This window comes from Gallinula chloropus (genome assembly GCF_964237585.1).
Source record: "Gallinula chloropus genome assembly, chromosome: 1".
Lineage (NCBI taxonomy): Eukaryota > Metazoa > Chordata > Aves > Gruiformes > Rallidae > Gallinula > Gallinula chloropus.
The window spans coordinates 189,081,486-189,105,032 of NC_140085.1; the positions used below are offsets into that span (position 1 = coordinate 189,081,486).

A 23,547-nucleotide genomic window follows, 5' to 3' on the forward strand; every position below is an offset into this window, starting at 1 on the left:
GGTTTCCAGGCCTCACCCACACCCCTCATCCCTTCAGGTGGGCACCCCAACCTCCATCCCTGCCTCCTGTGGGGGCCGTGGCACCTGCAGCAGACAGCCCCCACCCCTCTCTCCACCCCAAGACTGAGTTGTCACCCCCCGCCGTGTCCATGGACAGGGAGAACCAGGGAGCAGGCACCCCAAAAACCATTGCTGCCTCCTCCCCCCATGGAGGTGGTTAAGTTGAGCTCAGGGCAGGATGGGGACGGTGGCAGCTGCAGCGCCTTGGCCCTGCTCCAACATGGGGGAGGGGGGAGGGGGCGGACCCTGAGGCTTTCTACAAGGGGTTTGCCACCCTTGTCCATCCTCTTCCAAAACGCAGCTGCTGCTGGAGTGGAGGAAGATGGGACAGGACATCCTGAGCCCAGACACTCTGGAAGGTTCCTGCTGCTCAGGTCCTGGAGCCTTGTGACATTCCTCACCTATGAGCAGCTGAAATGGGGCCCAATGGCCATGGGCAGGGGGTCCCCTCCTGAGCCCAACGCCTGAGGCCATCGCCACCATCCTGGAGGCACCTCAGGGATCACATCTGCCAGAGCCCAACCGTTGTCATGGCTACAGCGAGGCTTGGAGTAAATCTTTTCCCCTACCTCCCAGTACTCCCCTTGCCATCCCCGCACGCCCAAACCCTCCCTGTCCTCATGCATGAGCTGTGCTGGGAGTACTGCAAGCCCCCCTGCTCCCCCCCTCCCCACAAGAATCCTCCATCACCCTCTGGGTTGCTGCAGGCTGGCACCATGTTGGGAAAACAAGGTGGAGCTGAGAGACAGGAGAAACAGCCTCAAGGATCCCAGGGCTGCACCCAGCTCTGGCCTGTGACAGTGCTGGCTCCAGCACTTTATTGGTGAGAGGGGAAGGGGAAGGACATTGTCCCCTAGGAGAGGAGAGCCCTTTGCAAGAGCAGTTTCTGCTCAGCTGTAAGGTTCTTGGGAAAGCAGATGTTGAAGTAGATGAGGAGGTCGCCCTTGCGCCTGGGGTCGTGGAGCAGCGGCATCCCCTCCCCTGGCACCACCTTGCAGTACTTGGGGCTGCAAAGCAAAGGAAGGGGCTGAGGAGCCACAGGACAATCCTGGCCTGGAGCCCACAGCCACGTGTCACGGCACAGAGCCCCATGCACGCTTCTCAGGGGGTTTCTGGAGGTCACTTTGCTCCTCCAGCTTCAACTGACAGCCCGTCCTCCTCCAGCCTCACATCCCCACGTCCCGTGCCCTGTGGGCTCTACCACCCAGCCTTCACCTCACTGCCTTTCCCACCTTTTTCCAGGTCAATCCTGAGGTCATGACACTAAGCTGGGAGGAAGTGTTGATCAGCCTTAGGGTAGGGAGGCTCTTCAGAGGGATCTGAACAGGCTGGAGTGCTGCACATGGGACAGAACAACCCCGAGCAGTGCTACAGGCTGGGGGAGACTGGCTGGAGAGCTGTCAGGCAGAGAAGGGCCTGGGGGTGGTGGGTGACTGACCATGAGCCAGCAGTGTGCCCGGGTGACCAGGAAGGCCAATGGCATCCTGGCTTGTGTCAGAAATAGGCAACCAGGCTGGGGAAGGGGCTGGAGGGCAAATCCTCTGAGGAGCGGCTGAGAGAGCTGGGGGTGTTCAGCCTGGAGAAGAGGAGGCTGAGGCTTTAAGGGCTTTTCCAACCCTGTGACTCTGTGACTCTGTGATTCTTCCCGAGCGCCTGTTCATCTCCTTGGCCACCGAGCTCTGCAGAAAGGCCCCATCTGGCCACCCAGCCCAGCCATCCATCTGCCCAGCAGCACTTACTCCACAATGTCGTTGATGGGGATGTTGAGGAGCCGCCCGTCCAGCGTCTTCACGTCCACCGTGCAGCCGATGAGGGCCTGCAAGGCACGGGAGTGGGACTCAGAGCTGCATCTGCAGCCCCAGAGGGAAAGCAGAGGTTTGGGCTTGGCCCCGTTGCCTCCCTTGGCTCTTTACCTTTCCCAAGGTGATGGTGCTGACATAGGTGAGGTTGTCGTTGACTCTTTGAAACCTCGGGTGGAGTTTCTCTTGGACAACAAAGGTGATGTCAGATGGGATGATGTTTGGGCCCTAAAATTAAGGGGAGAAAAACCCAAACTGAAAAGACACCTGGGGATGGTTTGCTAGAAACCAAATGGTTTTCTATCAGGACCAGGGAATTGTGCTGGGAGCCATGTGACAAAGTGCCCATGGCCTGGAGAGATGGTTGGTCCTGAGGAAACCCGGCCCAGAACTTCCCACCATGACCATTACCTGGTCTCCTTCCTTCTCAAAGGTGATGCGAGTGCCCCGCTTCCACCCCGGCTGCACCTCGATCGTCAGGATTTTCTCTCTCATGGTGCTTGTCTGACCATCTTCATTCATCACCTGGGGGAGATGAGGGGATCAGAAGAGCTGGCTCAGAGAATCACAGACTGGGTTGGCTTGGAAGGGACCTCCAATTCCCCCCCAGTGCCTCCCTGCCACGGGCAGGGACACCCCCACCAGCACAGCGTGCCCCAGGCCCCATCCAACCTGGCCTTGAACCCTGAGACGCAGCCAGGGGCAGCCCCAGCTTCTCCAGGTACCCTGTGCCAGGGCCTCCCCCCTCCCTGGGAAGGATTTCTGCCCCCCAGCCCCTCTCCAGCTGCCCTCTTGCAGCTCAAGGCCATTTCCCTGGGCCCGGCCCTCCCTGCCCTGGGCACCAGCCCCTCTCCAGCTCTCCTTGAGGGATGGGAAGGGGCTGGGAGCTCTCCCCAGAAGCAGCCTTCTCTCCTCCAGGCTCAGCCAGCCCAGCTCTCCCAGCCTGGCTCCAGAGCAGAGGGGCTCAAGCTCTCCCATCATCTCTGGGGCTCCTGGGGACTGGCTCCCACAGCTCCATGTCCTCCTTGTCCTGCGGACCCCCAAACACAGGGGCAGAATCCCCCTTTCCCAGCCCTGCTGGTCCTGCTGCTGGGGATGCAGCACAGGACAGGGGGGGCTTTCTGGGCTGCCAGCGCACAGTGACAGGTCATGGCCAGTTTCTCACCCACTGGTACCCCCAAGTCCTGCTCCTCAGGGTTGTGACACCCTGAGGGACAGCACGTAGAGGGGGTCACAGCTGCTCTGCTCATCCAGCTGCGTTCAAGCCGGTGCAGAGGAGAGTGAGGGTGGCTCCAACTCCACAGCATGGCAGGGACAAATGGAGTCAGACTGAGCAGGAGACACTCAGGGCTGGAACCAGGAGATGGTGACAGCAGGAAGAGGGATACAGATTGCTGACAGCACGAAGGAGATGCAGCCCCAAGGGAAAATGAGTCTGTGGTTGCCCAGGAAATGCTGTGTCCCCTCTCCAAAATAAGCCCCTTGTTCCCATCAGCTTTTACATCATCCCCTCCTGCTGATTTCCCCATCTCCAGCCAGAGGAGGAGGGTACCAGCTCAGATCCTTCCAGCATCTGTGCTCAGTCTGGTTCAGATTCCTCTCTGTGGCACAGCACAGATGCGGAGTGCCGGGGTCTGCCAAGCCCCCTGAGCAGGACCAGCTCTAAAACCTCAGGTTCTGCCACCAAAACATCCTACAGCCAGAGTCCAGACCCAAATTCCTCCCCCTGCTGAGCTCCCCACCTCCACCCACCCTACGGGAGATCTTAATCTTCTTGGTGCAGCCATGGAAAAGGTCTTCAAGGGAGAGGTAGAGATCCCGCACGATCGGGGGGTCTTGCTTCATCGCTCCTCTTCCTCGCAGCCCTCCGAAGGGCAGGATCAGCTCCGAGCCATCCTTGTCAAAGAACTCTGGGTGAGTGAGCAGAGCAGGGGGTCACCTCACTCTGACCAGAGGTCGGGGAGTCCCCTGGGGTCTCCTTATCACGGAGCACCCCAAGGATGCCAGGCAAACAGGAACCTCTCATCTCCTTCTGCTTGTGACCACATTCCCGCTCCAGCTGAAGTGGTCTTTCCCTAGGAGTGTGTTTATTTTGAATCCCAGGACCTCCTGAGCTGGAAGGGACCCATAAGGCCCATCGAGTCCAACCCCTGGCTCCACACAGGTCAAGTCAGAGCACCCCAGGATGTGGTTGCCCCTCCTGGCTGCTTGCACATGCTGCTGGTTCAAGGGTAACTTGCTATCAACCAAGACTCCCCCAAACCCCTCTCAGCACGACTGGCCTCCAGTGTCTCATCCCCCAGCCTGGGTGTGCAGCCAGAGTCACCCCTTCCCAGGGGCAGAATGCAGCACTTGCCCCTGTTAAACTTCACAGCCACATGCTCATGTGTTAGGAGAGTGTCACCCCCACCTACCTGCAAAGGGGTTGTCTCCACCAAAGAACTCCCTGAAGACTTTGTCAGGGTTGTTGTGAAACACGTAGCCCACGCTCCAGGGGTTCTCGTCCCCAAACTCCAAGGGGATGCCACCTTTGAGACCCTCTTCTCCATACTTGTCGTAGATCCCTTTCTTCATGGCTTAGGGAACAAGGAGGAGTCAGCACCGGCCATGGTCTCCCACAGCAGGGGAAGAGCCTGAGATCCAGGCTGCGATCCGGAAGAGGCTGGAGAAGGGCTTCCATCCCTCTCCAAGTGGGATGGCAGCAGGAAGAGCTGCCAGCTGCTGGGGCTCAAGGGCTGATGCCACCTCCATAGGGTGCTAATGACAGGGGGCTTAGACCTCTGGCCGGAGCAGAGGCGTCTCACTGCCAGGCCCACCCCCCCCCCCAGACCCAGGGGCAGGGACTGTCCCCACACTTACGGTCGCTGAGCACATCATAGGCCTCTGCCAGCTGCCTGAACCTCTCCGGTGCCCAGGGCTCCTTGCATTTGAATGGATGATTCTCTAAGGCCAGTTTCCGATAGCTATGGAGGGGAAAAGAAGGGAAAAGCCAGCCTTGCAGCCAGCCAGCCCTGGGGGGGCGGGGACGCGGGGACAGGACACCCCCAGCCCCGGCTGCTCCCTCCCTCCTTCTCCCAGGATTTGTGGCCCTGCCGCTTCTCCCAGGCCCCTCCCTCCTCCCCACCTCCCACTTCAGGGCCCTGCTGCGGAGACACACGGGGCTTCCCCCATCCCCAACACCCCCGTCCCGCACACCCCCAGGGCCGGCCGGCCTTGGGGCTCCCCTCTCCGCCAGGCCGCAGCCCCTCACGCCTTCCTGATGTCGGCGTCCGCGGCCCCCCGCTCCAGGCCCAGCACGGCGTAGTAGTTCTGCCCCATGGCGTCCCGTTGCCATGGAGCCCGGCGCTTCCGGGCCGCGCAGGGCAGCACGGCAGGGGCAGTTCTGCCCTCCCGCCCCGGGCCCCGCCTCGCCCGCGGGTTCCTTCTATTTCCTTTTAAAAACACTTTGGCTTTTTAAAATGAGTTTTCTTGGAGCTCCTGGAGAGAGTCCAGAGGAGGGAGGCACACAGAGAGGATGAAAGGCCTGGAGCATCTCCCCTCCGAGGAAAGGCTGAGTGAGCTGGGGCTGTTCAGCCTGGAGAGAAGCAGCCTGAGAGGGGATCTGATCAATGGGTATCAATATCTGAAGGGTGGGACACAGGGGGACATGGCCAGCCTCTTCTCAGTGTGTGTGGGGACAGGACAAGGGGCGATGGCCTCAAGTTGGAGCACAGGGAGTTCCACACCAATCTGGGGAAGAGCTTCTTCCCAGTGAGGGTGAGGGAGCCCTGGGACAGGCTGCCCAGGGGGGTGTGGAGTCTCCTTCTCTGGAGATATTCCAGCCCCGTCTGGACACCGACCTGTGCGACCTGTCCTAGGGAGCTGCTTTGGCAGGGGGGGTGGACCCGATGGGCTCTGGAGGTCCCTTCCAACCCCTGCAGTTCTGTGAGTCTGTGAAAATGTATTTCCCACATGGTGTTGTGTTGCTTTATTTCAGGCCATTCTGCCATAAGGTCACCCCCACATCCAATATATTTTATTAGTTTGCACACACGCCCCACGCCCCATGCCAGCAGTGAGAAGATGTGTGGCAGCACAAGACCCTCCCTGACACCTCAGAGCCCCTCTCTCCAAATTTAAAAAAATAAAATCCAAAGTTGTCCCACAGTAAGAAACATCCCCAAAACCAGCTGTACAGAGCCCGCTCATCCCAACAGCCTCAGAAGATTCCACAGGCCTCAGAAGCTTCTACACACGCACCTCAAACATACCACCCCAGAAAATAAGCTTGGAAGAGTTACTTTGGTGCAACTCCACACTGATCCAGGCAACTAAAGGTCAGAAAGTTGGTATCTCCTCACTATGCCATCTCTGCAGCACGTGTAAATTTGCTTCTCCCAAGCAGCTACCTGCAAAAGAGGGAGGGGAAAGTGGGATTTAAGGAGAGTTGCTGCTCAAGTGACAGCTAACAGCCTGTTTCTGGCATTGATTCCCTCAAACAGAGGTTCTTCTGTTAAATGCAAAAAGGGGCTGAGACACCAAGGACTTGTGTGGGTCAGATCTCAGCCTCCACAGCAGTGGTACTTAGAAGGGGGAAAACCGGCTGGCAGAGCTGGAGTGGGTTGGGGAGACCTTCTCAGCACCTACAGCTACCTGACAGGAGGCTGCAGAGAGGTGGGCGATGGTCTCTTCAGCCAGGGGACAAGGGGAAATGGGCTCAAGCTGCACCAGGGCAGGGTCAGCTCAGATGGGAGGGAAATGTTCTTCCCTGGCAGAGTTGTGGGGCTGTGGAACAGGCTGCCCAGGGAGGGCAGAGAGTCCCCACCCCTGGCTGTGTTTAACAGATGGGGAGATGAGGGACTGAGAGATCTGGGTCAGCACAGGACAGGACTCCCTGAGCTTAAAGGACTTTTCCAACCTGGTGATTCTGTGGGTTAAAACCAAAAGCACATTTCCACTGGCACCACCAAGCTGAGAGCTGAGGGAACCCATGTCACACTCCCAAGGGCAGCGGAGTGTCTGGAAACACAGGAGCCAGAGGCCTGCTTTTGGGTCCCGAGTCACCAGGGGGCAAGAGAAGAGGCAGCAGTGCCCAGCCAGCTGTTGCTTCTACCCCCAAGGATCCTCCAAGCAATTAATTCACAGTTCAGTTAATTCTGCCAGAGCTGCTACAACACCCAAGCTACTCTGCTGCTTTGGTATCGCTCCTGCATGATGCAGATAAAAGGCCAGAGGGTTTGTTTATGCCAAATATTTAGATTATTTGGGGGAGGGGGGGAAACCAGCTTAAAAGGCAACTGTGTGAAGGAACCTGAGGTGCAGGCTGCCAAGTCCTGAGATAAGGGCAGCTGCCTGCTACCTGGCATCAAGCTTCCCTACACCCCTTACCTGGGGTGATAAGACAGCATCCCTCACCTTGTACACAGGGTCACAGTCCGCTTCTGTGAGATCCAGGATGTAATCGAGGTCTTGCTGAATGATGAAGCAGGTTCCATCGCCTGGCCAGAGGAAGGAAAACAGGGCGATTAGTGAAGTGAGCCACGCTCTTAATTACAGACAGCTCCAGTGGGCCCAGTGAAAAGGCCTGGGCACAGAATCCTGAGGTTGGAAAAGACCTTTAAGCTCATCAAGTCCAACGCAGTCCCCTTCCTGGGCAGCCTGTTCCACAGCCCCACAACTCTGCCAGGAAAGAACTTTTCCCTCCCATCTGAGCTGACCCTGCCCTGGCGCAGCTTGAGCCCATTTCCCTTTGTTCCATCTCCTGTCCCCCGGCTGAAGAGACCATCGCCCACCTCTCTGCACCCTCCTGGCAGGTCAGTGGAGGTGCTGAGAAGGTCTCCCCTCAGCCTCCTCTTCTCCAGACTCAACACCCCCAGCTCCCTCAGCCGCTCCTCAGAGGATTTGCCCTCCAGCCCCTTCCACAGCCTGGCTGCCCTTCTCTGGACTCGCTCCAGGACCTCCATGTCCTTCTTATGGTGAGGAGCCCAGAACTGGACTCAGCACTGGAGGAGCAGCCTCACCAATGCCCAGTACAGGGTCACTGATCACAGGGTACAGAGGGAAACATGCTGTGAAGATGTCAGAGAGATGAGAAAAGGCTCTAGCAGCCGAGAGGCGCCCTCAGACCCTATTCTGGAGGAACACAGGGAAGGTGAGGAACGGAACTCACGATGCCAACAGCAGCCACGTAACACAGCTACATCCCCTCACTCATTGCCAGGGACACACTGCCCACACAGACTGTGCTTATATGTAAAAGGGTAATGAAGAGCACAAAGCTCCTCAATTTGCTTCTACAATTTCTACTGGAAGAGGGGAACACTTGAGGTACCTTGGCTGGCGATAAATCCGTCTCGGTATGGGAGCAGCGAAAGCACTGGTGCTCCTGATCTATGGATCACCTGGATTGGAGCACTAGAAGGAGGAGAAGAAACAAGGAAGGTGGTTACAGGCTGTAGTCAGGAGCCCACCCCAATGCGTGAATACGAGCTCAGGGTTAGAAGATAACAGGAGGAACATCTGCAGGACGTGGGGGTGTGATCAGTGATCACCCAGGAGTGTCTGGGAACTGAGCCCAGGGAACACCACTTGTGACCGGCCACCAACTGGATTTAACTCCATTCACCACAACTCTTTGGGCCCGGGGATCCAGCTCTTTTTCTTACCCAGTGAAGCGTAAGCCCACCCAAGCCCTGAGTAGCCAGGTTCTCCAGGAGAATGCCCTAACAAACAGCATCAATGGCTTTACTGAAGTCCAGGTAGACAACATCCACACCTTTCCCTCTTGAACAGGCTGCCCAGAGAGGTGGTGGGTGCCCCGTCCCTGGGGGTGTTCAAGGCCAGGATGGTCTGGGGCCTTGGGCAACCTTGTGTAGATCCAGGCCTGGAGGTTGGTGGCCCTGCCTGTGGCAGGGGGTGGGAACTCTATGATCCTTGGGGTCCCTTCCAACCCAGACCAGTCTATGATTATATGATCCTTTTACTGAGCAGGTCGCCTTCCAGTAGGAGATCATGTTGGTTGTTCAATAACTCACAGCTCCTGGCACACACTCACTTAATATTTCTCACATCCAGCTGATAGATGTTCCCATCCTGAGTCCCTGCTAGGATGTAGGTACTAGAGAGGAACGTGCAGCAGTTGAACGCATCGGATCCGATGAAGAGGAACACCTGAGGACACAGGAACAAATGCAAGGGTCAGACACTGACAGATGAGGCCACGGGACACCCAGAAGTTCCAGGAGCCACAGCACAAACTGGCAAACCCAGAGCCAGGTGAGTAACCCCTCAGCCCTGCTCCAAGATGGGCAGGAGAACAGGTCTCCAGGATCAGTCTCGCCAAGTCAGCAGACACGGCGCAGTCAGGAAATGCTCCTGGATCCTGGGGTTGGACTCAATGATCCTGTGTCCCTGGACTGGGCACTGGTGAGGCTGCACCTCGACTGTTGGGTCCAGTTCTGGGCTCCTCACCGTAAGAAGGACGTCGAGGTCCTGGAATGTGTCCAGAGAAGGGCAACCAGGCTGGGGAAGGGGCTGGAGGGCAAATCACAGGATCACAGAATGGTCTGGGTTGGAAGGGACCCCAAGTTCCCACCCCCTTGCCACAGGCAAATTCAGGGTTCAACTCCCAGGACCAAAAATTCATTTAATATAAAACCCTCTCATCAAGGACGTATCAGATATTAAACTGATAAGAAGAGACACTACACTCTTAGCCAAAAGGCCGAGATTTGATCCTGCGTGGAGTGGCTGAGGGAGCTGGGGGTGTTCAGCTTGGAGGAGGCTGAGGGGAGACCTCCTCACGTCATGATCCGTCGTGTCACCGTGTTGAACTCCATCCCACTGGCCTCTCCCCATCGATCCAAGCTGCCCAGGTCCCTCTGGAGGGCATTCCGATCCTCTGCCAGATCCACACTTCCCCCTAACTTGGTGTCATCTGCAAACTTACTGAAGGAGCACACAATTCCCTCCTCCAAATCATCAATGAAGATATTAAAGAGGGTGGGTTGGAGGACCAACCCCTGAGGAACACCACTTGTGACTCCATTCACCACCATCTTCCCTCTCCAAAAGGAGAGCAATGGACTGCTGACCACCTGAGGTTCCCTTCACACCGTGGTTAAAACACCAGGCAGAACCAAGAGCAGCTTTCCACTCTGGATGCAGGAGGCAGCCTGTGGTTCCTGCACTCACAATGACATCTACTGGCCAGTGTTTAAAGAGCCTTTCATTTAACCCAGTACCTGGGTTAAATTCCAGAGCCAATTCTTAATCCTTAACCTCCCCGCTCTCAAATAAATCTGGCACAGTAGGAAGTACTTTGTGGTACTGGGGTTTCGTTTAGAGCGTATCTGGGGAGCACACAAGCCCAAAGGCAGGTGGATCAGCTCCCCACCACCACCTGGCCTGGCTCTGTCCCGTTGTGTGGCCTGGGGGGGACCTCACCAGGGGAAAGGAACAGGATTAACACTAACCACCTCACTGATCTGGGTTGTTTTGAACCTGGTTTCATTCCTCTGCCCAGTGCTCTGCACAGCCACACAACCCACAGCTTCCAACCCAAGGAAACAGAAGCCAAAGGCCTGATGCCTCTGAGCGGATTTTCTAGCACCTTCCCCAGGGAAACACCTCTGAGAGTCCCCTTACCGGCTGCCTGCTCTGCAGTCCCACTGCTTGAAGCTTCTTATCTTCTCGAGCCAGCAGCAGGACTTTCCCTTCTGTCCCAACCTCACGGTCACCTGACAAAGACATCAGTTCACTCCAGCGGGGGACGGAATGAGCCTTGGTGATACCCAAACCCGACAGCTGAACCCGTAATGGTGTTAACTCTGTACCCTGAGTCTCACAGTTTTGGGTGGCTGGGTTCCCATGGAGAAGGGGGGCTGCAAAAAAGCAGCCAGAAGCTCTCTGCAGGCCCCACAGAGCAAACACCAGATGGCTCAAGGCCGGAGTCGTTGCTGACCAAGGCTGAGCCCATCAGCGATGGTCACAGCACCTCTGGGAACCACAGTGAGGAGAAACAAACCCTCAAGCAGCTGCTTTGTGCCCCCAGAGAAGGGAGTGAAGATGTGAGGAGCTGTGCAGCTACCAAGGGCAGGGAAGGGTGGAGGAGGCACCCCAGGTGCCGGAGAGAAAGATGCCCCTGCAGCCCCTGGAGAAACCCATGGTGGATTGGGTGTCCCCCCACAGCCCATGGATGATGACAGGGAGCAGAGATCCCATCTACAGCCCATGGACGATCCCGTGCTGGAGCAGGTGGGAACACCTGAAGGGCGCTGTGACCCCGTAGGAATCCCAGGTGTGAGCAAGCTCCTGGCAGTGAAACCTGGAGCCTGTGGACAGACAGACCCACACCGAAGCAGGTCTGCTGGGCGGGGGGGAGGGAAGCTTGTGACCCTGTAGGGGACCAGGCTGGAGGAGTCTGGGCCTGAAGGTCGGCTCCCCATGGAAGGACCCACGCTGAGGCACTTGGTGAGGAGCTCAAGCCCCACAGGAAAGGATTCATGTTGGGAGAAGTTCCTGGAGGACTGTCTGCTGTGGGTGGGACCTCACAGTGCAGCAGGGGGAGGGGGTGAGGAATGCCCCCATCCCTCCCTCCCCAGCTAAGAAGGAAGGAAAACAGCTCGTGAGAAACTGACCCAAATCCCCATTCCCCCAGTCCCTGACCCTCCCCGTGCCACAATCTGGGGAAGAAGGGAGCGAAATCCTGGCTAAAGCTCAGTCTGCTGACAAGGGAGGGGTGGGGGGAGGTGCTTTAAGATCTGGCCACACTTCTCATCACCCGACTCTGGTGTCACTGGGGGTGCAGGGCAGTGCCATCAACCAGAGTCTCTCTCCTTTATTCCCTGTTGAGTCTGTTCTGCCCGTGACGCTGATTGTGGAATGATCTCTCCCTGCCCTTATCTCCACTCCTGAGCCCCTCAATATCTATTTTCCCCCTGTCCAGCTGAGAAGGGCACTGACAGAGCAGCTTTGGTGGGTGTCTGGCCTCCAGCCAGAGCCACACCACCACAAGGAAAGAGCCATGTGTCTCCAGTTCACTCCACATAAAGCTTTTCCTTTATAATACTCAAATTCCCTGGCTGTGTAACAGTAACTGAGACACCCCAGGAGCAATTAGAGAGACTCAATCGGTCTTAACCTGCTTGATAACGCTCAACTCCTCCACAGGACCAGAGTGCTCTGGTCTGGTCACCCAGGGTCCCTTCCCCAGATAGGAGGGGCACAGAAGCAAGCCCCACACTCAGCATTATTGGTGACAAACCTAAGCAGTTTGGGCTAGGAGAAGAAATACGAATTTTTAAGAGCAAGATCCTTACTAGGAGCTTTTTCAGGTGAGCCCAGGTTGAGGGAGCTGTCAGCAGCACCCACAGCGATGCCGTTGACAGGAGAGCCACAGTCAGCGATGACACCCAGGCAGGAGGATTTCCCGCAGTCCCAGAGAAGCACGGTGCCATCCCTAGAGCAGGAGAGGACATTTCTTCCCCGATCCACAATGGCAGTGTCCAAAATACCTGTGTCAAGGCAAAGGCCACAGTCAGACAGACAGCATGGAAGACAGACAGACGCCGCAGCTCATTGCCCAAGGTGAACTCCGCTACAAGCCCCAAAGTGCTGATCCCAGACTGCCACCGGTCACACGCAGCCAAACTGGCTGAGCTGGAACAAGTCTGGAACGAGGTGTACGGGGAAGGCAACAGCTCCCAGCAAAGCAAAGCATATGGAGCAGGAGCCATCACCTGGCACAAAGGCAGATTATCACCAGTATCGTGGAAGAACTTTTCATGGTCAGGGTGAGGGAGCCCTGGGACAGGCTGCTCGGGGGGTGTGGAGTCTCCTTCTCTGGAGATATTCCAGCCCCGGCTGGACACCGACCTGTGTGACCTGTCCTAGGGAGCTGCTTTGGCAGGGGGGTTGGACCCAATGGGCTCTGGAGGTGCCTTCCAACCCCTATGCTTCTGTGACTTCATGAATCACCAGTAAAATAATTGGCAACACCTTGCCTCAGACTGAGCTGATACCACAGCTGAGTTTCCAGCTCCAAAATCAGCCTCTAACTTGGACAGAAGTCCAAGCCCAGCCCAACTCTGGATCATGCTAAGGCTTGTGTGGGGCAAGAAGCATCCACATCATCCAGCTACAGCAACATCAGAAGCACAGTTCATTCCAGTTGCTAACATCCCCAAAAGAGTTAACCATGGGGATGTTGAGTCTGGATCTGAAAAATGATGGTTAGAGGATTTAATTGATGCTTTGCAAATCATCTGAGGAGCAGCTGAGGGAGCTGGGGGTGCTGAGCCTGGGGAACAGGAGGCTGAGGGGAGACCTTCTCAGTGCCTCCACTGACCTGCCAGGAGGGTGCAGAGAGGTGGGTGATGGTCTCTTCAGCCAGGGGACAGGAGATGGGACAAAGAGAAATTGGCTCAAGCTGCACCAGGGCAGGGTCAGCTCAGATGGGAGGGAAAAGTTCTTCCCTGGCAGAGTTGTGGGGCTGTGGAACAGGCTGCCCAGGGAGGGGGCTGAGTCCCCACCCCTGGGGGTGTTTTAAAAAAAGGGTAGATGAGGTACTTAGGGTTATGGTTGTGCTTAGGATGGGAATGGTTGGACTTGATGATCTTAAGGTCTTTTCCAGCCTTGTGATTCTATCAAGCTCCCAGAACTCAAATAGAAATATCTGTAGTGACTGCACTAGATGAAACTCTTCCTGTCATCGCCCTGTAGAGAGTGGCCTTCAGCCTCACCCTAGAGCTGTTTATCCCAGAATCTCCTGACTTGGAAGGGACCCATATGGATCACCGAGTCCAACTCCTGGCTCCACACAGCTCCAGCCAGGTTTATCCTCAGAACCGGCACATCTTTTAAACGCATTTCAGATTTCTGAGGGGGCAGAAGCCAAAGCCCACAGCCCTGGCCACGTGCCACTCAAAATCTACCTCTGGCTGGGCTTCTGTAGCCAAGTCCCAGCTTTTATAGACCCTTGGTTAGCCCTGCAGCCAGGGCATCTTCACATGGTGACATCCTGAGACTTGGAGGAGTCAAAGTATTTCCCCAAAATCCAAAGGAGAAAAAGGAAAAAGGGGTTGTCTTATCTTGCCTTACAAGGGAGGCTTCTCCCCTCCTGGGCAGCCTGTTCCAGTAGGCTGGTGACTGACCGTTACCCCTCAGGCACAAAACAGTTATACACATGGCAGATGAAGCAGTATTTAAAGCCTGAGCACTCTGTACCTCCTTTGTGACCTTTAAATGTTACTACGCAGCTGGCATCTTCTGCTGACCAGATCTTTAGCTGGGCATCCATTCCTCCACTCAGAACCACCAGGCCCGATGGAAAAAACCTGCAACAATTCACATCATACACATGGCCTTCCAACAGTCTCTGGAAAACAAAGAACTACGTGCTAGTTCCATTGTTATCACCCTTACACAGAGCGACTCTTGAGCTGTGACACTGGAGAAGAGGGGATTGTCCCTCTCTGCTCTGCCCTCGGGAGGCCCCAGCTGGAGTCCTGTGTCCAGAGCTGGGGCCCCAACACAAGAAAGATGTGGGACTGTTGGAGAGGGGTCAGAGGAGGCCACAAAGATGATTAGAGGGCTGGAGCACCTCCCCTACAGAGAAAGGCTTAAGGAGCTGGGGGCACCTCACTGCAGCCTTCCCTTCCCTAAAGGGAGCAGATAAACAGGAGGGGAAATGGCTTATTAAAAGGGTAATTAATGGCAGGACAAGTGGGATGGATTAAAGCTAACAGAGGGGAGGTTTAAATTAGATATTAGGGGGAAGTTCTTTCCAGAAAGAGTGGTGAGGGGCTGGAACGGGCTGCCCAGAGAGGGGGTGGGTGCCCTGTACCTGGGGGTGTTCAAGGCCAGGTTGGATGGGGCCCTGGGCACCCTTGTGTAGCTCCAGGCCTGGAGGTTGGTGGCCCTGCCTGTGGCAGGGCGGTTGGAACTCTGTGATCCTTGGGGTCCCTTCCAACCCAGATCAGTCTGGGATTCTAAAACTTGGTGTTCACACGTGGGCAGTGGATTAAGCTCAAATCCTCTGGGTCTGGGTTCTTGCAAGGGAACTCATCTCAATTTGAGGCAGGCACAGAGCTGGCAGGTCCACTTCGTGCCTCCCTCCACTGCTGGAGTCGCTAATTACACAGCAAAGGATGCTACATTTGGTTCTAAGAACGGGTGAAATGTCTTTATCCATTGCTAAACAAGCAGCTGACAGGTCAAGCTGCACAAGAACCACAGTAACCGGTGTTTCTAGCCACGACCCAGTTAATTCATCACAGGCAGGAGTCTTTTTCCTCACCTCTTCTCTACTGCAGAAGCCAATTCAGGGCTTGCAGCACACAGGTTAGGAGCTGTCATTCCTAACCACCCTTTCTCGTTTTCAACCTGGGATTTCCCTCTGGATTGCCAGCCATCATTTCCCTTGGGAGCAGTCAGGCTTTCCAAGAGATTGAACTTCAAACCTCCCAGGTGGATAATTTCAATTAGCTCTGCAACCAAAAGTCAGGTTCCCACCTTCCCTAGGCCACAGTGTATGGGTAGCCTGACTGAATTCATGGTCAAAGGACTTTGTTAAGGTCACAGCCAACACACAACATCAAAGCTAGATGCTCTTACTCTTATTTCTCCATTTGCAGCCTGCCAGATTTTCATGGTCCCATCTGTGCTGGTTGACACGCCGAGCCCACCGCCGCTGGAAATGTCGAGACAGGTAACCTGCAGGAGGGTGGAAACACCAAACATTAGCTTTGTGTCACCTCCTACATAGGGTTTTCTGCTCCAGAGCCTAATTCCTTGCTGGGGGAGACCTGCTAAGTACATCCCCGGGTGCTACTGTCACCCCCAGACATACACTGCTGGGGGGATTTAAAGCACCGCGCAGAGTTTCCATCACCACGGCTTCACAGTTCCAGCCCGGTAACGCTCTTCTAACACTTAACACCCTTACACAAGGACAAGAATCATCGAATCACAGACTGGTCTGGGTTGGAAGGGACCCCAAGAAACTTCCAACTTGAAGCCATCACCCCCTGTCCTGTCCCCACAGACACTGAGAAGAGGCTGGCCATGTCCCCCTGTGTCCCACCCTTCAGATATTGATAACCATTGATCAGATCCCCTCTCAGGCTGCTTCTCTCCAGGCTGAACAGCCCCAGCTCACTCAGCCTTTCCTCACAGGGGAGATGCTCCAGGCCTTTCATCATCTCCGTGTCCCTCCTCTGGACTCTCTCCAGGAGATCCCTGTCCCTTTTATACCAGGGAGCCCAGAACTGAACACAACACTCCAAGTGTGACCTGACCGGGGCAGAGCAGAGGGGGATGATCCCCTCCTTTGACCTGCTGGCCACGCTCCTCTTCATGCACCCCAGGATCCCATTGGCCTCCTTGGGCACACTGCTGGCTCATGGCCACCCTGTCACCCACCAGGACCTCCAAGTCCTTCTCTGAAGAGCTCCTCTCCAGCAGCTCACCCCCAGCCTGTACAATTCTTTCCCAAGTGCAAGACTCTCCACTTGCTTTTATCAAACCTCACCTGGTTTCTCCCTGCCCAGCTCTCCAGCTTTCCCAATCACAAGCAACTTCCCCAAGTTTCTCTGATCCTATAACATTTAATGACCCAGTTCAAATATGAAGTCACACTGCTGGTCAACCCTCAGACCAAGCATGCAACACGCCTGAGACACGCTGCGAAAGCTCGGGGTCAGTCCCATGTGTTTCCCCCCCACCTCATTTCACAAGGTTACTTACACTTTTCTGATGAATCCTGGAAAAAGTTGTGTAAGGAGCCAGAAACTTTGTGGATGCATTTTCATGTGGACAAGAAACGAGAATGCTTTTCTAGAGGAGGGAAGAAAAGGGAAGAAGAAGAGTTAGAAGGGCCGTCAGGCTGTCGAGGTGGAACTGTGGTTTGGACCTGGCTGTGGTCTCTCAAGAGCCTGAGGAGGGATGAAGCAGAGTGTTGGGCTTGCTTCGTTCTACTGCTGCAAGACACAAAGCCTGGGGTGGGAAGTGATGGCCATTATGGCCACAGGAGTTGGCTGGGCCTGTGTAGAGCCAGGAGTTGAACTCTATGATCCATGTGGGTCCCTTCTAAGTCAGGAGATGCTAAGATTATGGGACACACGACCCCAGCATGATCACAAAATCCCAGGGGTTGGAAGGAACCTCAGGAGATCATCAGGTCCAACCCCCTGCCAAAGCAGCTCCCTAGGACAGGGCGCACAGGTCGGCATCCAGACAGGGCTGGAATATCTCCAGAGAAGGAGACTCCACACCCCCCTGGGCAGCCTGTCCCAGGGCTCCCTCACCCTCACCAGGAAAAGTTCTTCCATGAGAAGATACTGGTGATCTCCTGCTCCATATACTTTGTTTTGCTGGGAGCTGTTGCCTTCCCTGTACACCTCGTTCCAGACCTGTTCCACCTCACCAGTTTGGCTGTGTGTGACCAGTGGCAGTCTGGGAACAGCAGCTTGGGGCTTGTAGTTGAGTTCACCTTGGGAACTCAAGATGGGTCTTGAATACCTCCAGAGAGGGAGACTCATGAGCGGATGCTACGGACCAGCTCCAGGACCCAGCACAGGCGAGGTGCCAAGGACAGCTGGATAATCCATGCAGGGAACTGGGAAACAGTTTTAGGCTCTTATTTTGGCTGGTATAACAGTACCACCCCTTCACACACAGAAGGCAGTTACCGATCCCCCAGCCCACCCCAGCACCTCGGTGACTTCCCCAACCACGAAGCCCTCGGAAGCAGCGATGTCAGGGACGCCCTCAGTGCTGAGCCCACGGCGGGTCAAGCTGCCGTACAGGGTGGGCTTCCCTGTGGGGAGAACAGCCATCAGCTCAGCCACGTCTCAACCCCACCCCCTCCCCAGCTTATCTTCCCCTCAGCCCGCCCCAAACCACAGGGCACCCCTCCCAACCACCCTCAGCCCTCCCTGAGACACAGGAAACACTCCCAACCGCCCTCACTCCTTACACAGCCCCCCAACTGCCCTCACCTCTCCTAACCCACAGCACCCCTCCACCCCGTTAAGCCCCAGACTTGAGGTATTTAAAAGGGGTGTAGATGAAGAGCTTAAGGACATGATCTAGAGGTGGACCAGGCCCTGATTGGACTCGGTGAACTCAAGGGTCTCTTCTAACCCAGGGGATTCTAGGATCCTGTAAATGCTATTAGTTTCAACCTCAGGTTTAGCACTGTAAAAGTGAGTAAGATCTTGATTAACCTGACAAACTCAAGGAAAAGTTACGGATTCAGCTGGACCTGAAAGGAATTTTGCTGCAATTCTTTACACCAACCCAGCCTGGCGCATTTTCATATAATTTAGCCCTTAGAGACAGATTTTAGAACAAAACATGAGCACAGAGTTGAAAACTATTCACTTGCCCTGTTTATACTAGATAAAAACCTAATTAATTTCTTGAGTACTGCATCCAGCTCTGGAGTCCCCAACGTAAGCAGCACATGGGACTGGTGGAACAAGCCCAGAGGAGGCCACAGAAATGCTCAGAGGGCTGAAGCACCTCTGCTGTGAAGCCAGGCTGGGAGAGGTGGTCTGGGTCAGCCTGGGGAAGAGAAGGCTCTGGGGAGATCTTACAGCACCTTCCAGTCCCTGAAGGGGCTACAGGAAAGCTGGGAAGGGACTTTTCAGAAGGGCAGGGAGACACAGAACGAGGGGGGATGGGTTTAAACCGGAAGGGGGGAGATTTAGATTGGATAATGGGAAGAAATTCTTCCCTCTGAGGGTGGTGAGGCCCTGGCACAGGGTGCCCAGGGAAGTGGTGGCTGCCCCCTCCCTGGAGGTGTCCAAGGCTGGGTTGGATGGGGCCTTGAGCAGCTGGGGCTGGTGAGAGGTGTCCCTGCCCATGGCAGGGGGCGGGACTCAACCATCTCTGCGGTCCCTGACAGCACTGCCCGTGCTGTGTCCCCGTGTGCCTCCTCTCGCCCCAGCCTGCCACCCCCTGAGCCCCCCCACACCGCCTCAGCACTCACCAGGGCTGCGGCAGCTCAGCCAGGCCTCACCCTCGTCCCTCCTGCGGAGAGGAAGAGCGGCTGTGAGCGGAGCCGGAGGAAAGAGAGCAGAGAAGGGAGCGGGGGGAAGGGGACCGCGAGGGCGGCGCCCACCTCAGCGCCCGGCTCCAGTCGCTCTGCACCCGGAGCGCCGCCGCCATCCCAGCGCGGCCGACGCCGCCTCTGCCGCCTCCGGCCAGCCCGCCGCCCCCCGCCAAGCGCAAAGGGAAAGACGCCGCCAGTGAGCGGGCGCTTCCGCGGTCGCGCCCCGCCCCGTCACCGGGCTTAAAGGGGCCGCGCTGCGCCGCTGGGTAGGCACGGAGAGGGGTATGGGGGGGCCAAGGAGGGGGAGGGGTATGGGGGGGCCAAGGAGGGGGAAGGGTATGGGGGGGCCGTGGGGGGCGGTGCTGGACCCCCGCGGGAGTGGCATAGAAAGTGCACGGCACGTGCCTGGGCGAAAGGGCAGGTGGGGGGTGAGGAGGGTGCTGAGCACCCACGGGTGGGGTGTTGGGCACCCGGAAATTTGTGTAGGGGGCACAGGGGCAGGGGAGACAGGCACACCTAGATTTGGGAGGTTGCTGGGCACCCGTGGGTGGGAGTAGGGGAGATAGGCACCGGTGGGTTTGGGAAGGTTCTGGGCCCCCATGAGTGGGCGGTAGGCTGCATGGGGTGTGAGGGGTGCTGAGCTCCTCCTGGGGTTGCATGAGGACACCCACAGGGGCAGGGCAGGTGGGTGCCCCCAAAGAAGGGGAAGGTAGCACCCCAAACCCTGCTTCCTTGCTCCAGCCTGGCTCAGCGATGGCGAGACCCGGGCACGCCAGGAACCCTCCATCGTTGAAGAAGGCTGAGGAGGAGGAGGAGGAGGACCCAGTGGACGCCATGATCTCACGCACGGGCTGCGCCGCGCAGCACCGGGAGCTGCAGGACTGCATGGCGGCGCGGCAGGACTGGCGCCATTGCCAGCCCCAGGTCCGTGCTTTCGGCGAGTGCATGGCACGCCGGCAGCGTGACACCCAGCCCCGTGGAGCAGCACCTGGCTCACACCAAGCCCACCCTGCTTCACCACCTGGGAACTGAAATCACTGGGGACCTTTGGTGCTGGTGCTGTCACCCAGCCCACCCCCAGTGGCCCAGGTGTGGGGGGCAGCCACACACCCCTGACCCCGATTTTCTGGCAGCAGCACTGGGGAATTAAATCTGTTGGTGGCCAAAGGGCTCCTTTCTGTCTGTGCCACCAGGGGGAGGGGATGCTTCTGGGGACAGATGGGTGTTTCCGGTCCAAAATAGCCCAAACTGGGAGCGCTTGGGGTACCCAAGCTGAGGCTCGGCTCTGCAACAGCCCTACCACGGATTTCTACTCTGTGTCCTTCCCTGTGCTGTCCCAAAGCTTTTCCAGCAATGGTCACAGACTGCTCAGGGCTGCGAGGGACCTCAAAGATCATTGAGTCCCACCCCCTGCCATGGGCAGGGACACCTCTCACCAGCTCTCTACCACGTCCTCTCCCAGCCTGGATTGACAGTGAGGATTTCCCCGACCCAAGGCCAGGACCCTGCACTTGTCCTTGTGGAACTTCATGAGGTTCCCCTGGGCCCACTTCTCCAGGTCCCTCCGCATGGCATCCCGTCCTTCCAGCGTGATAACCTCATGTTCCACAGGAGAGGATTGGGGTGGGAGGGGGGAACGGGGAAGGCAGAATTTCTCTCGTGGGAAGCCGCGTGGGGGTGGGGAAGGTGCTCTTCAGGAGTGAGAGGCTGCTCTGATGCTGCCTCCATGGAACAAAGCTATGAAAAAGAAAAGAGAAAGGCATTTGGGGGAGCTGGAAAGGACAGGCTGCCCACGGCATCTCCCGGGGGGCAGAAACTTTGAGGGCATCTCCTTGGGAGCTGGGTACAGGGGCTGCCAGCCAAAAATCACAACAGGCACAGGACTCCAAGTTGAGGGTGATGCCTTGAAAAGCAGGAATCAAAACTCCCCAGCCTTGGTGGCTGTTCAGCAGGTATTCTTTATGGCGGTGCAGGGCACACAGGGGATCACATGTGTTTTCCTGCTTCACTGAGTCCTCCCCTGCAGCCTTGTCCAGCCTTGGCTGCTCCTCTCCAAGACACCGGGGACACAGCCTGGGCTTCAGCAGACTCATCTGGCCAAGCACCTTCTTCCTATTGGTTGGAGGGAGGGATCCCCAAGTGGGATCACACTGCAGGCTCCCCTTATAGCCCCTTGCCACAGGACCAGAGACGCCTGTAGCTCCTTGTAGCACTCTCGCTCCACGCTGCACAGAGTGTGGATGACCTCGAGGACCAGCTACTCCTTGTCCATGTCCATGGCTGGGTGTCTGCTAGGAGAAGGCTCCATGTCCGTGCTGCTCATGGCCTGTCCCAGACCTGTCCATGGCCCTGCTCTTGGTCAGTCTCCAGTGGCAGATCCAGTGGGAAGTCTTGGTGAAGGGCTGGCCCTGGCTCTGTCCCCAGTCCCTCAGGATCTTGATGGGTCTGGAGGGCTGGCGATGGCTTGAGAGCTTCCAGCTCCTCCATGGCACCGGGCCAGGGCTCGGGGAAGGAGTAGCGGGCCTTGGTGAAAGCCCATCTGAGAGAGATGTGAAGAGAGAGACAGCGGCATCCCAACCGCTGTGGAGGGAACACGGTGCTGGGGTGTGAGACTCATCTAGGGGTCAGCCTTGCTTCAGGGCCTCTGGGTCGAGCCTCAGGGCTTCAGGGCCTATCTCCACTGCAGCCCCTGAGACGCTGCTCAGCATGAGGGGGCCTGGGTGAGGGTCCCCTGTGGGTGCTGCTGGCCCCGTTCCGAGCCCACCCACATCCCCAGGCACCAGCACACCCACTGGGATACCAGCCACCTCCACCCCACTTTTGGGGGTGCCAGCGGTGCCTGAGGCCAGCTTGTGCTCGCAGGGGTCGGGCACTAAGGGGCTCGCACCCCAACCAGGGGAGGGAGGGAGGAAGGGATAGAGGGAAAGGTTGGGGGATGGATGGATGGATGGATGGATGGATGGATGGATGGATGGATGGATGGATGGATGGACCACAGCATTAGGAACAGAAAAATATTTATTGCTCCAACATTGCAGATGGGGGGTGACCCAGGGGATTCCCAGCCACAAAGCCAGCGGCAGATCAGGAGCTGGGAAACGTGTTCTTCGCCTTGTTCTTCGCAGTGTCACCCCCAGGCCTTGTGAAGCACACGTAGAGAGGCTGGCAGCAGCTCAGGTGGTTCTGCTTACAAGACATGCACACTGGTTATGCCAGTCTCTCAATTATTGCTAGTAGAATGCATAGCTGATTTCAGGGATGTCTTAGCTGTTTGGTGGAAGCAGGTTGACCTCCTAAGGTTCAAGTCCTCTTAAAGTAGAATCATAGACTCATCAAATGATAGAATGGTCTGGGTTGGAAGGGACCAAGAGTGGGAAGCACTTCACCACGGATCATGAAGTTCCAACCCCCTGCCACAGGCAGGCCCACCAACCTCCAGGCATGGATCTACAAGGCCCCACCCAACCTGGCCTTGAACACTTCCAGCACCCACCACCTCTCTGGGCTGCCTGTTCCAGCCCCTCACCACTTTCTCTGTAAAAAACTTCCCCCTAATATCCAACCTAACCCTTCCCTTCTTCAGCTTCACTCCATCCCCCTTGGCCTGATGGTGAGATGTGCAAGGGAGAGAAAGAGGAGGACCCAAGCTGTAACTGTCTGTTGTTGAGGAGCAAGACCTTAGAGTTAGAAATGTGATGCTCAGGAGTTACCAACGTGCAAACTGCACTGTAGAATTTACTGGGAAGGGAAGGGACCGTAGATGGCAGTCTCTGTAGATCTCTCTTTTCAGCACTCTTCAGTGCTAGTCTCAGGGTTTAGAAAAGCTGGGAAAGATAGAGAAGTGTGAAAACACGATGAGAGGTCTTGAGAACGTTTCCCTTAACCGAGTTTGTAGCTGGTGAAGAGGTGAGGGCCTGTGTTAGGTTTTTAAACTCCTGAGTGATCTGCAGAAGGTGAAGAGGAAAAGATTTGCTGTTCCTTTCAGGTAGAATGTGTCATCTAATACATTTTCAGGTGACATGTCCACAAGAAACGCCTTGGGAAGTCCTAATGGCAAGAACTTGAAGGTGTAGAAAGCTCTTGTGGATTTTAGAGATTGTTAGACCATTTAGTAGATGAAAAGACACCGGAGGCTGTTAAAGGCCTCTTGGTCAGCAGGCGCCTGAGCCTGCAGGCTATCAAAGCTGGGAGAGTATCTGTCAGGCGTTGCCGTACGTGTTTGCATTTTTCTTCTCACCCATCCTCCACTGATCTCTGAGGACAGGTCGCTAGGTGGGAAAAGCCTGCTGGAGCAACGGTCTTACATTTGCCATGAAGGAATGAAGGTGCTTTGATTTCCACCCTTGCTTTTGTTACCCCGATTCTCGGCTCGTTTGGGTCCGTGGGGCTTGCAAAAGAAATGGAGTGAATCTTCTGGAACACTGAAGCTGGGAGTCACCCCAGTTCTAAGTGCTGAATAAACTGGGGCTGTTCAGCCTGGAGAAAAGAAGCCTGAGAGGGGATCTGATCAATGGTTATCAGTATATGAAGGGTGGGATGCAGGGGGACATGGCCAGCCTCTTCTCAGTGTCTGTGGGGACAGGACAAGGGGCGATGGCCTCAAGTTGGAGCACAGGAAGTTCTACACCAATCTGGGATAGAGCTTCTTCCCGG

The 23,547-nt window shown here is 56.4% G+C and overlaps 2 protein-coding genes across 2 annotated transcripts; both read right to left on the reverse strand.

The window, feature by feature from the left end:
• Nucleotides 1-856: 856 nt before the first annotated feature.
• On the reverse strand, nt 857-5,177 carry LOC311205069 (dnaJ homolog subfamily B member 13-like; the record flags this gene model as incomplete). Its single annotated transcript, XM_084279362.1, has 8 exons — nt 857-1,067; nt 1,800-1,876; nt 1,974-2,087; nt 2,271-2,384; nt 3,612-3,769; nt 4,274-4,435; nt 4,719-4,822; nt 5,110-5,177. 8 exons carry the CDS (start codon nt 5,175-5,177, stop codon nt 914-916), a joined length of 951 nt encoding a protein of 316 aa, XP_084135488.1. The 3' UTR covers nt 857-913.
• A 670-nt stretch (nt 5,178-5,847) lies between these two features.
• LOC311190443 (proteasomal ATPase-associated factor 1-like) lies at nt 5,848-19,010 on the reverse strand (the record flags this gene model as incomplete). Its single annotated transcript, XM_084262351.1, has 12 exons — nt 5,848-6,247; nt 7,254-7,336; nt 8,170-8,252; nt 8,893-9,008; nt 10,485-10,576; nt 12,158-12,352; nt 14,064-14,214; nt 15,453-15,551; nt 16,584-16,673; nt 17,552-17,655; nt 18,832-18,872; nt 18,964-19,010. The coding sequence occupies 12 exons, from the start codon at nt 19,008-19,010 to the stop codon at nt 6,170-6,172; spliced, it is 1,179 nt and encodes a 392-aa protein (XP_084118477.1). The 3' UTR covers nt 5,848-6,169.
• Nucleotides 19,011-23,547: the final 4,537 nt, after the last annotated feature.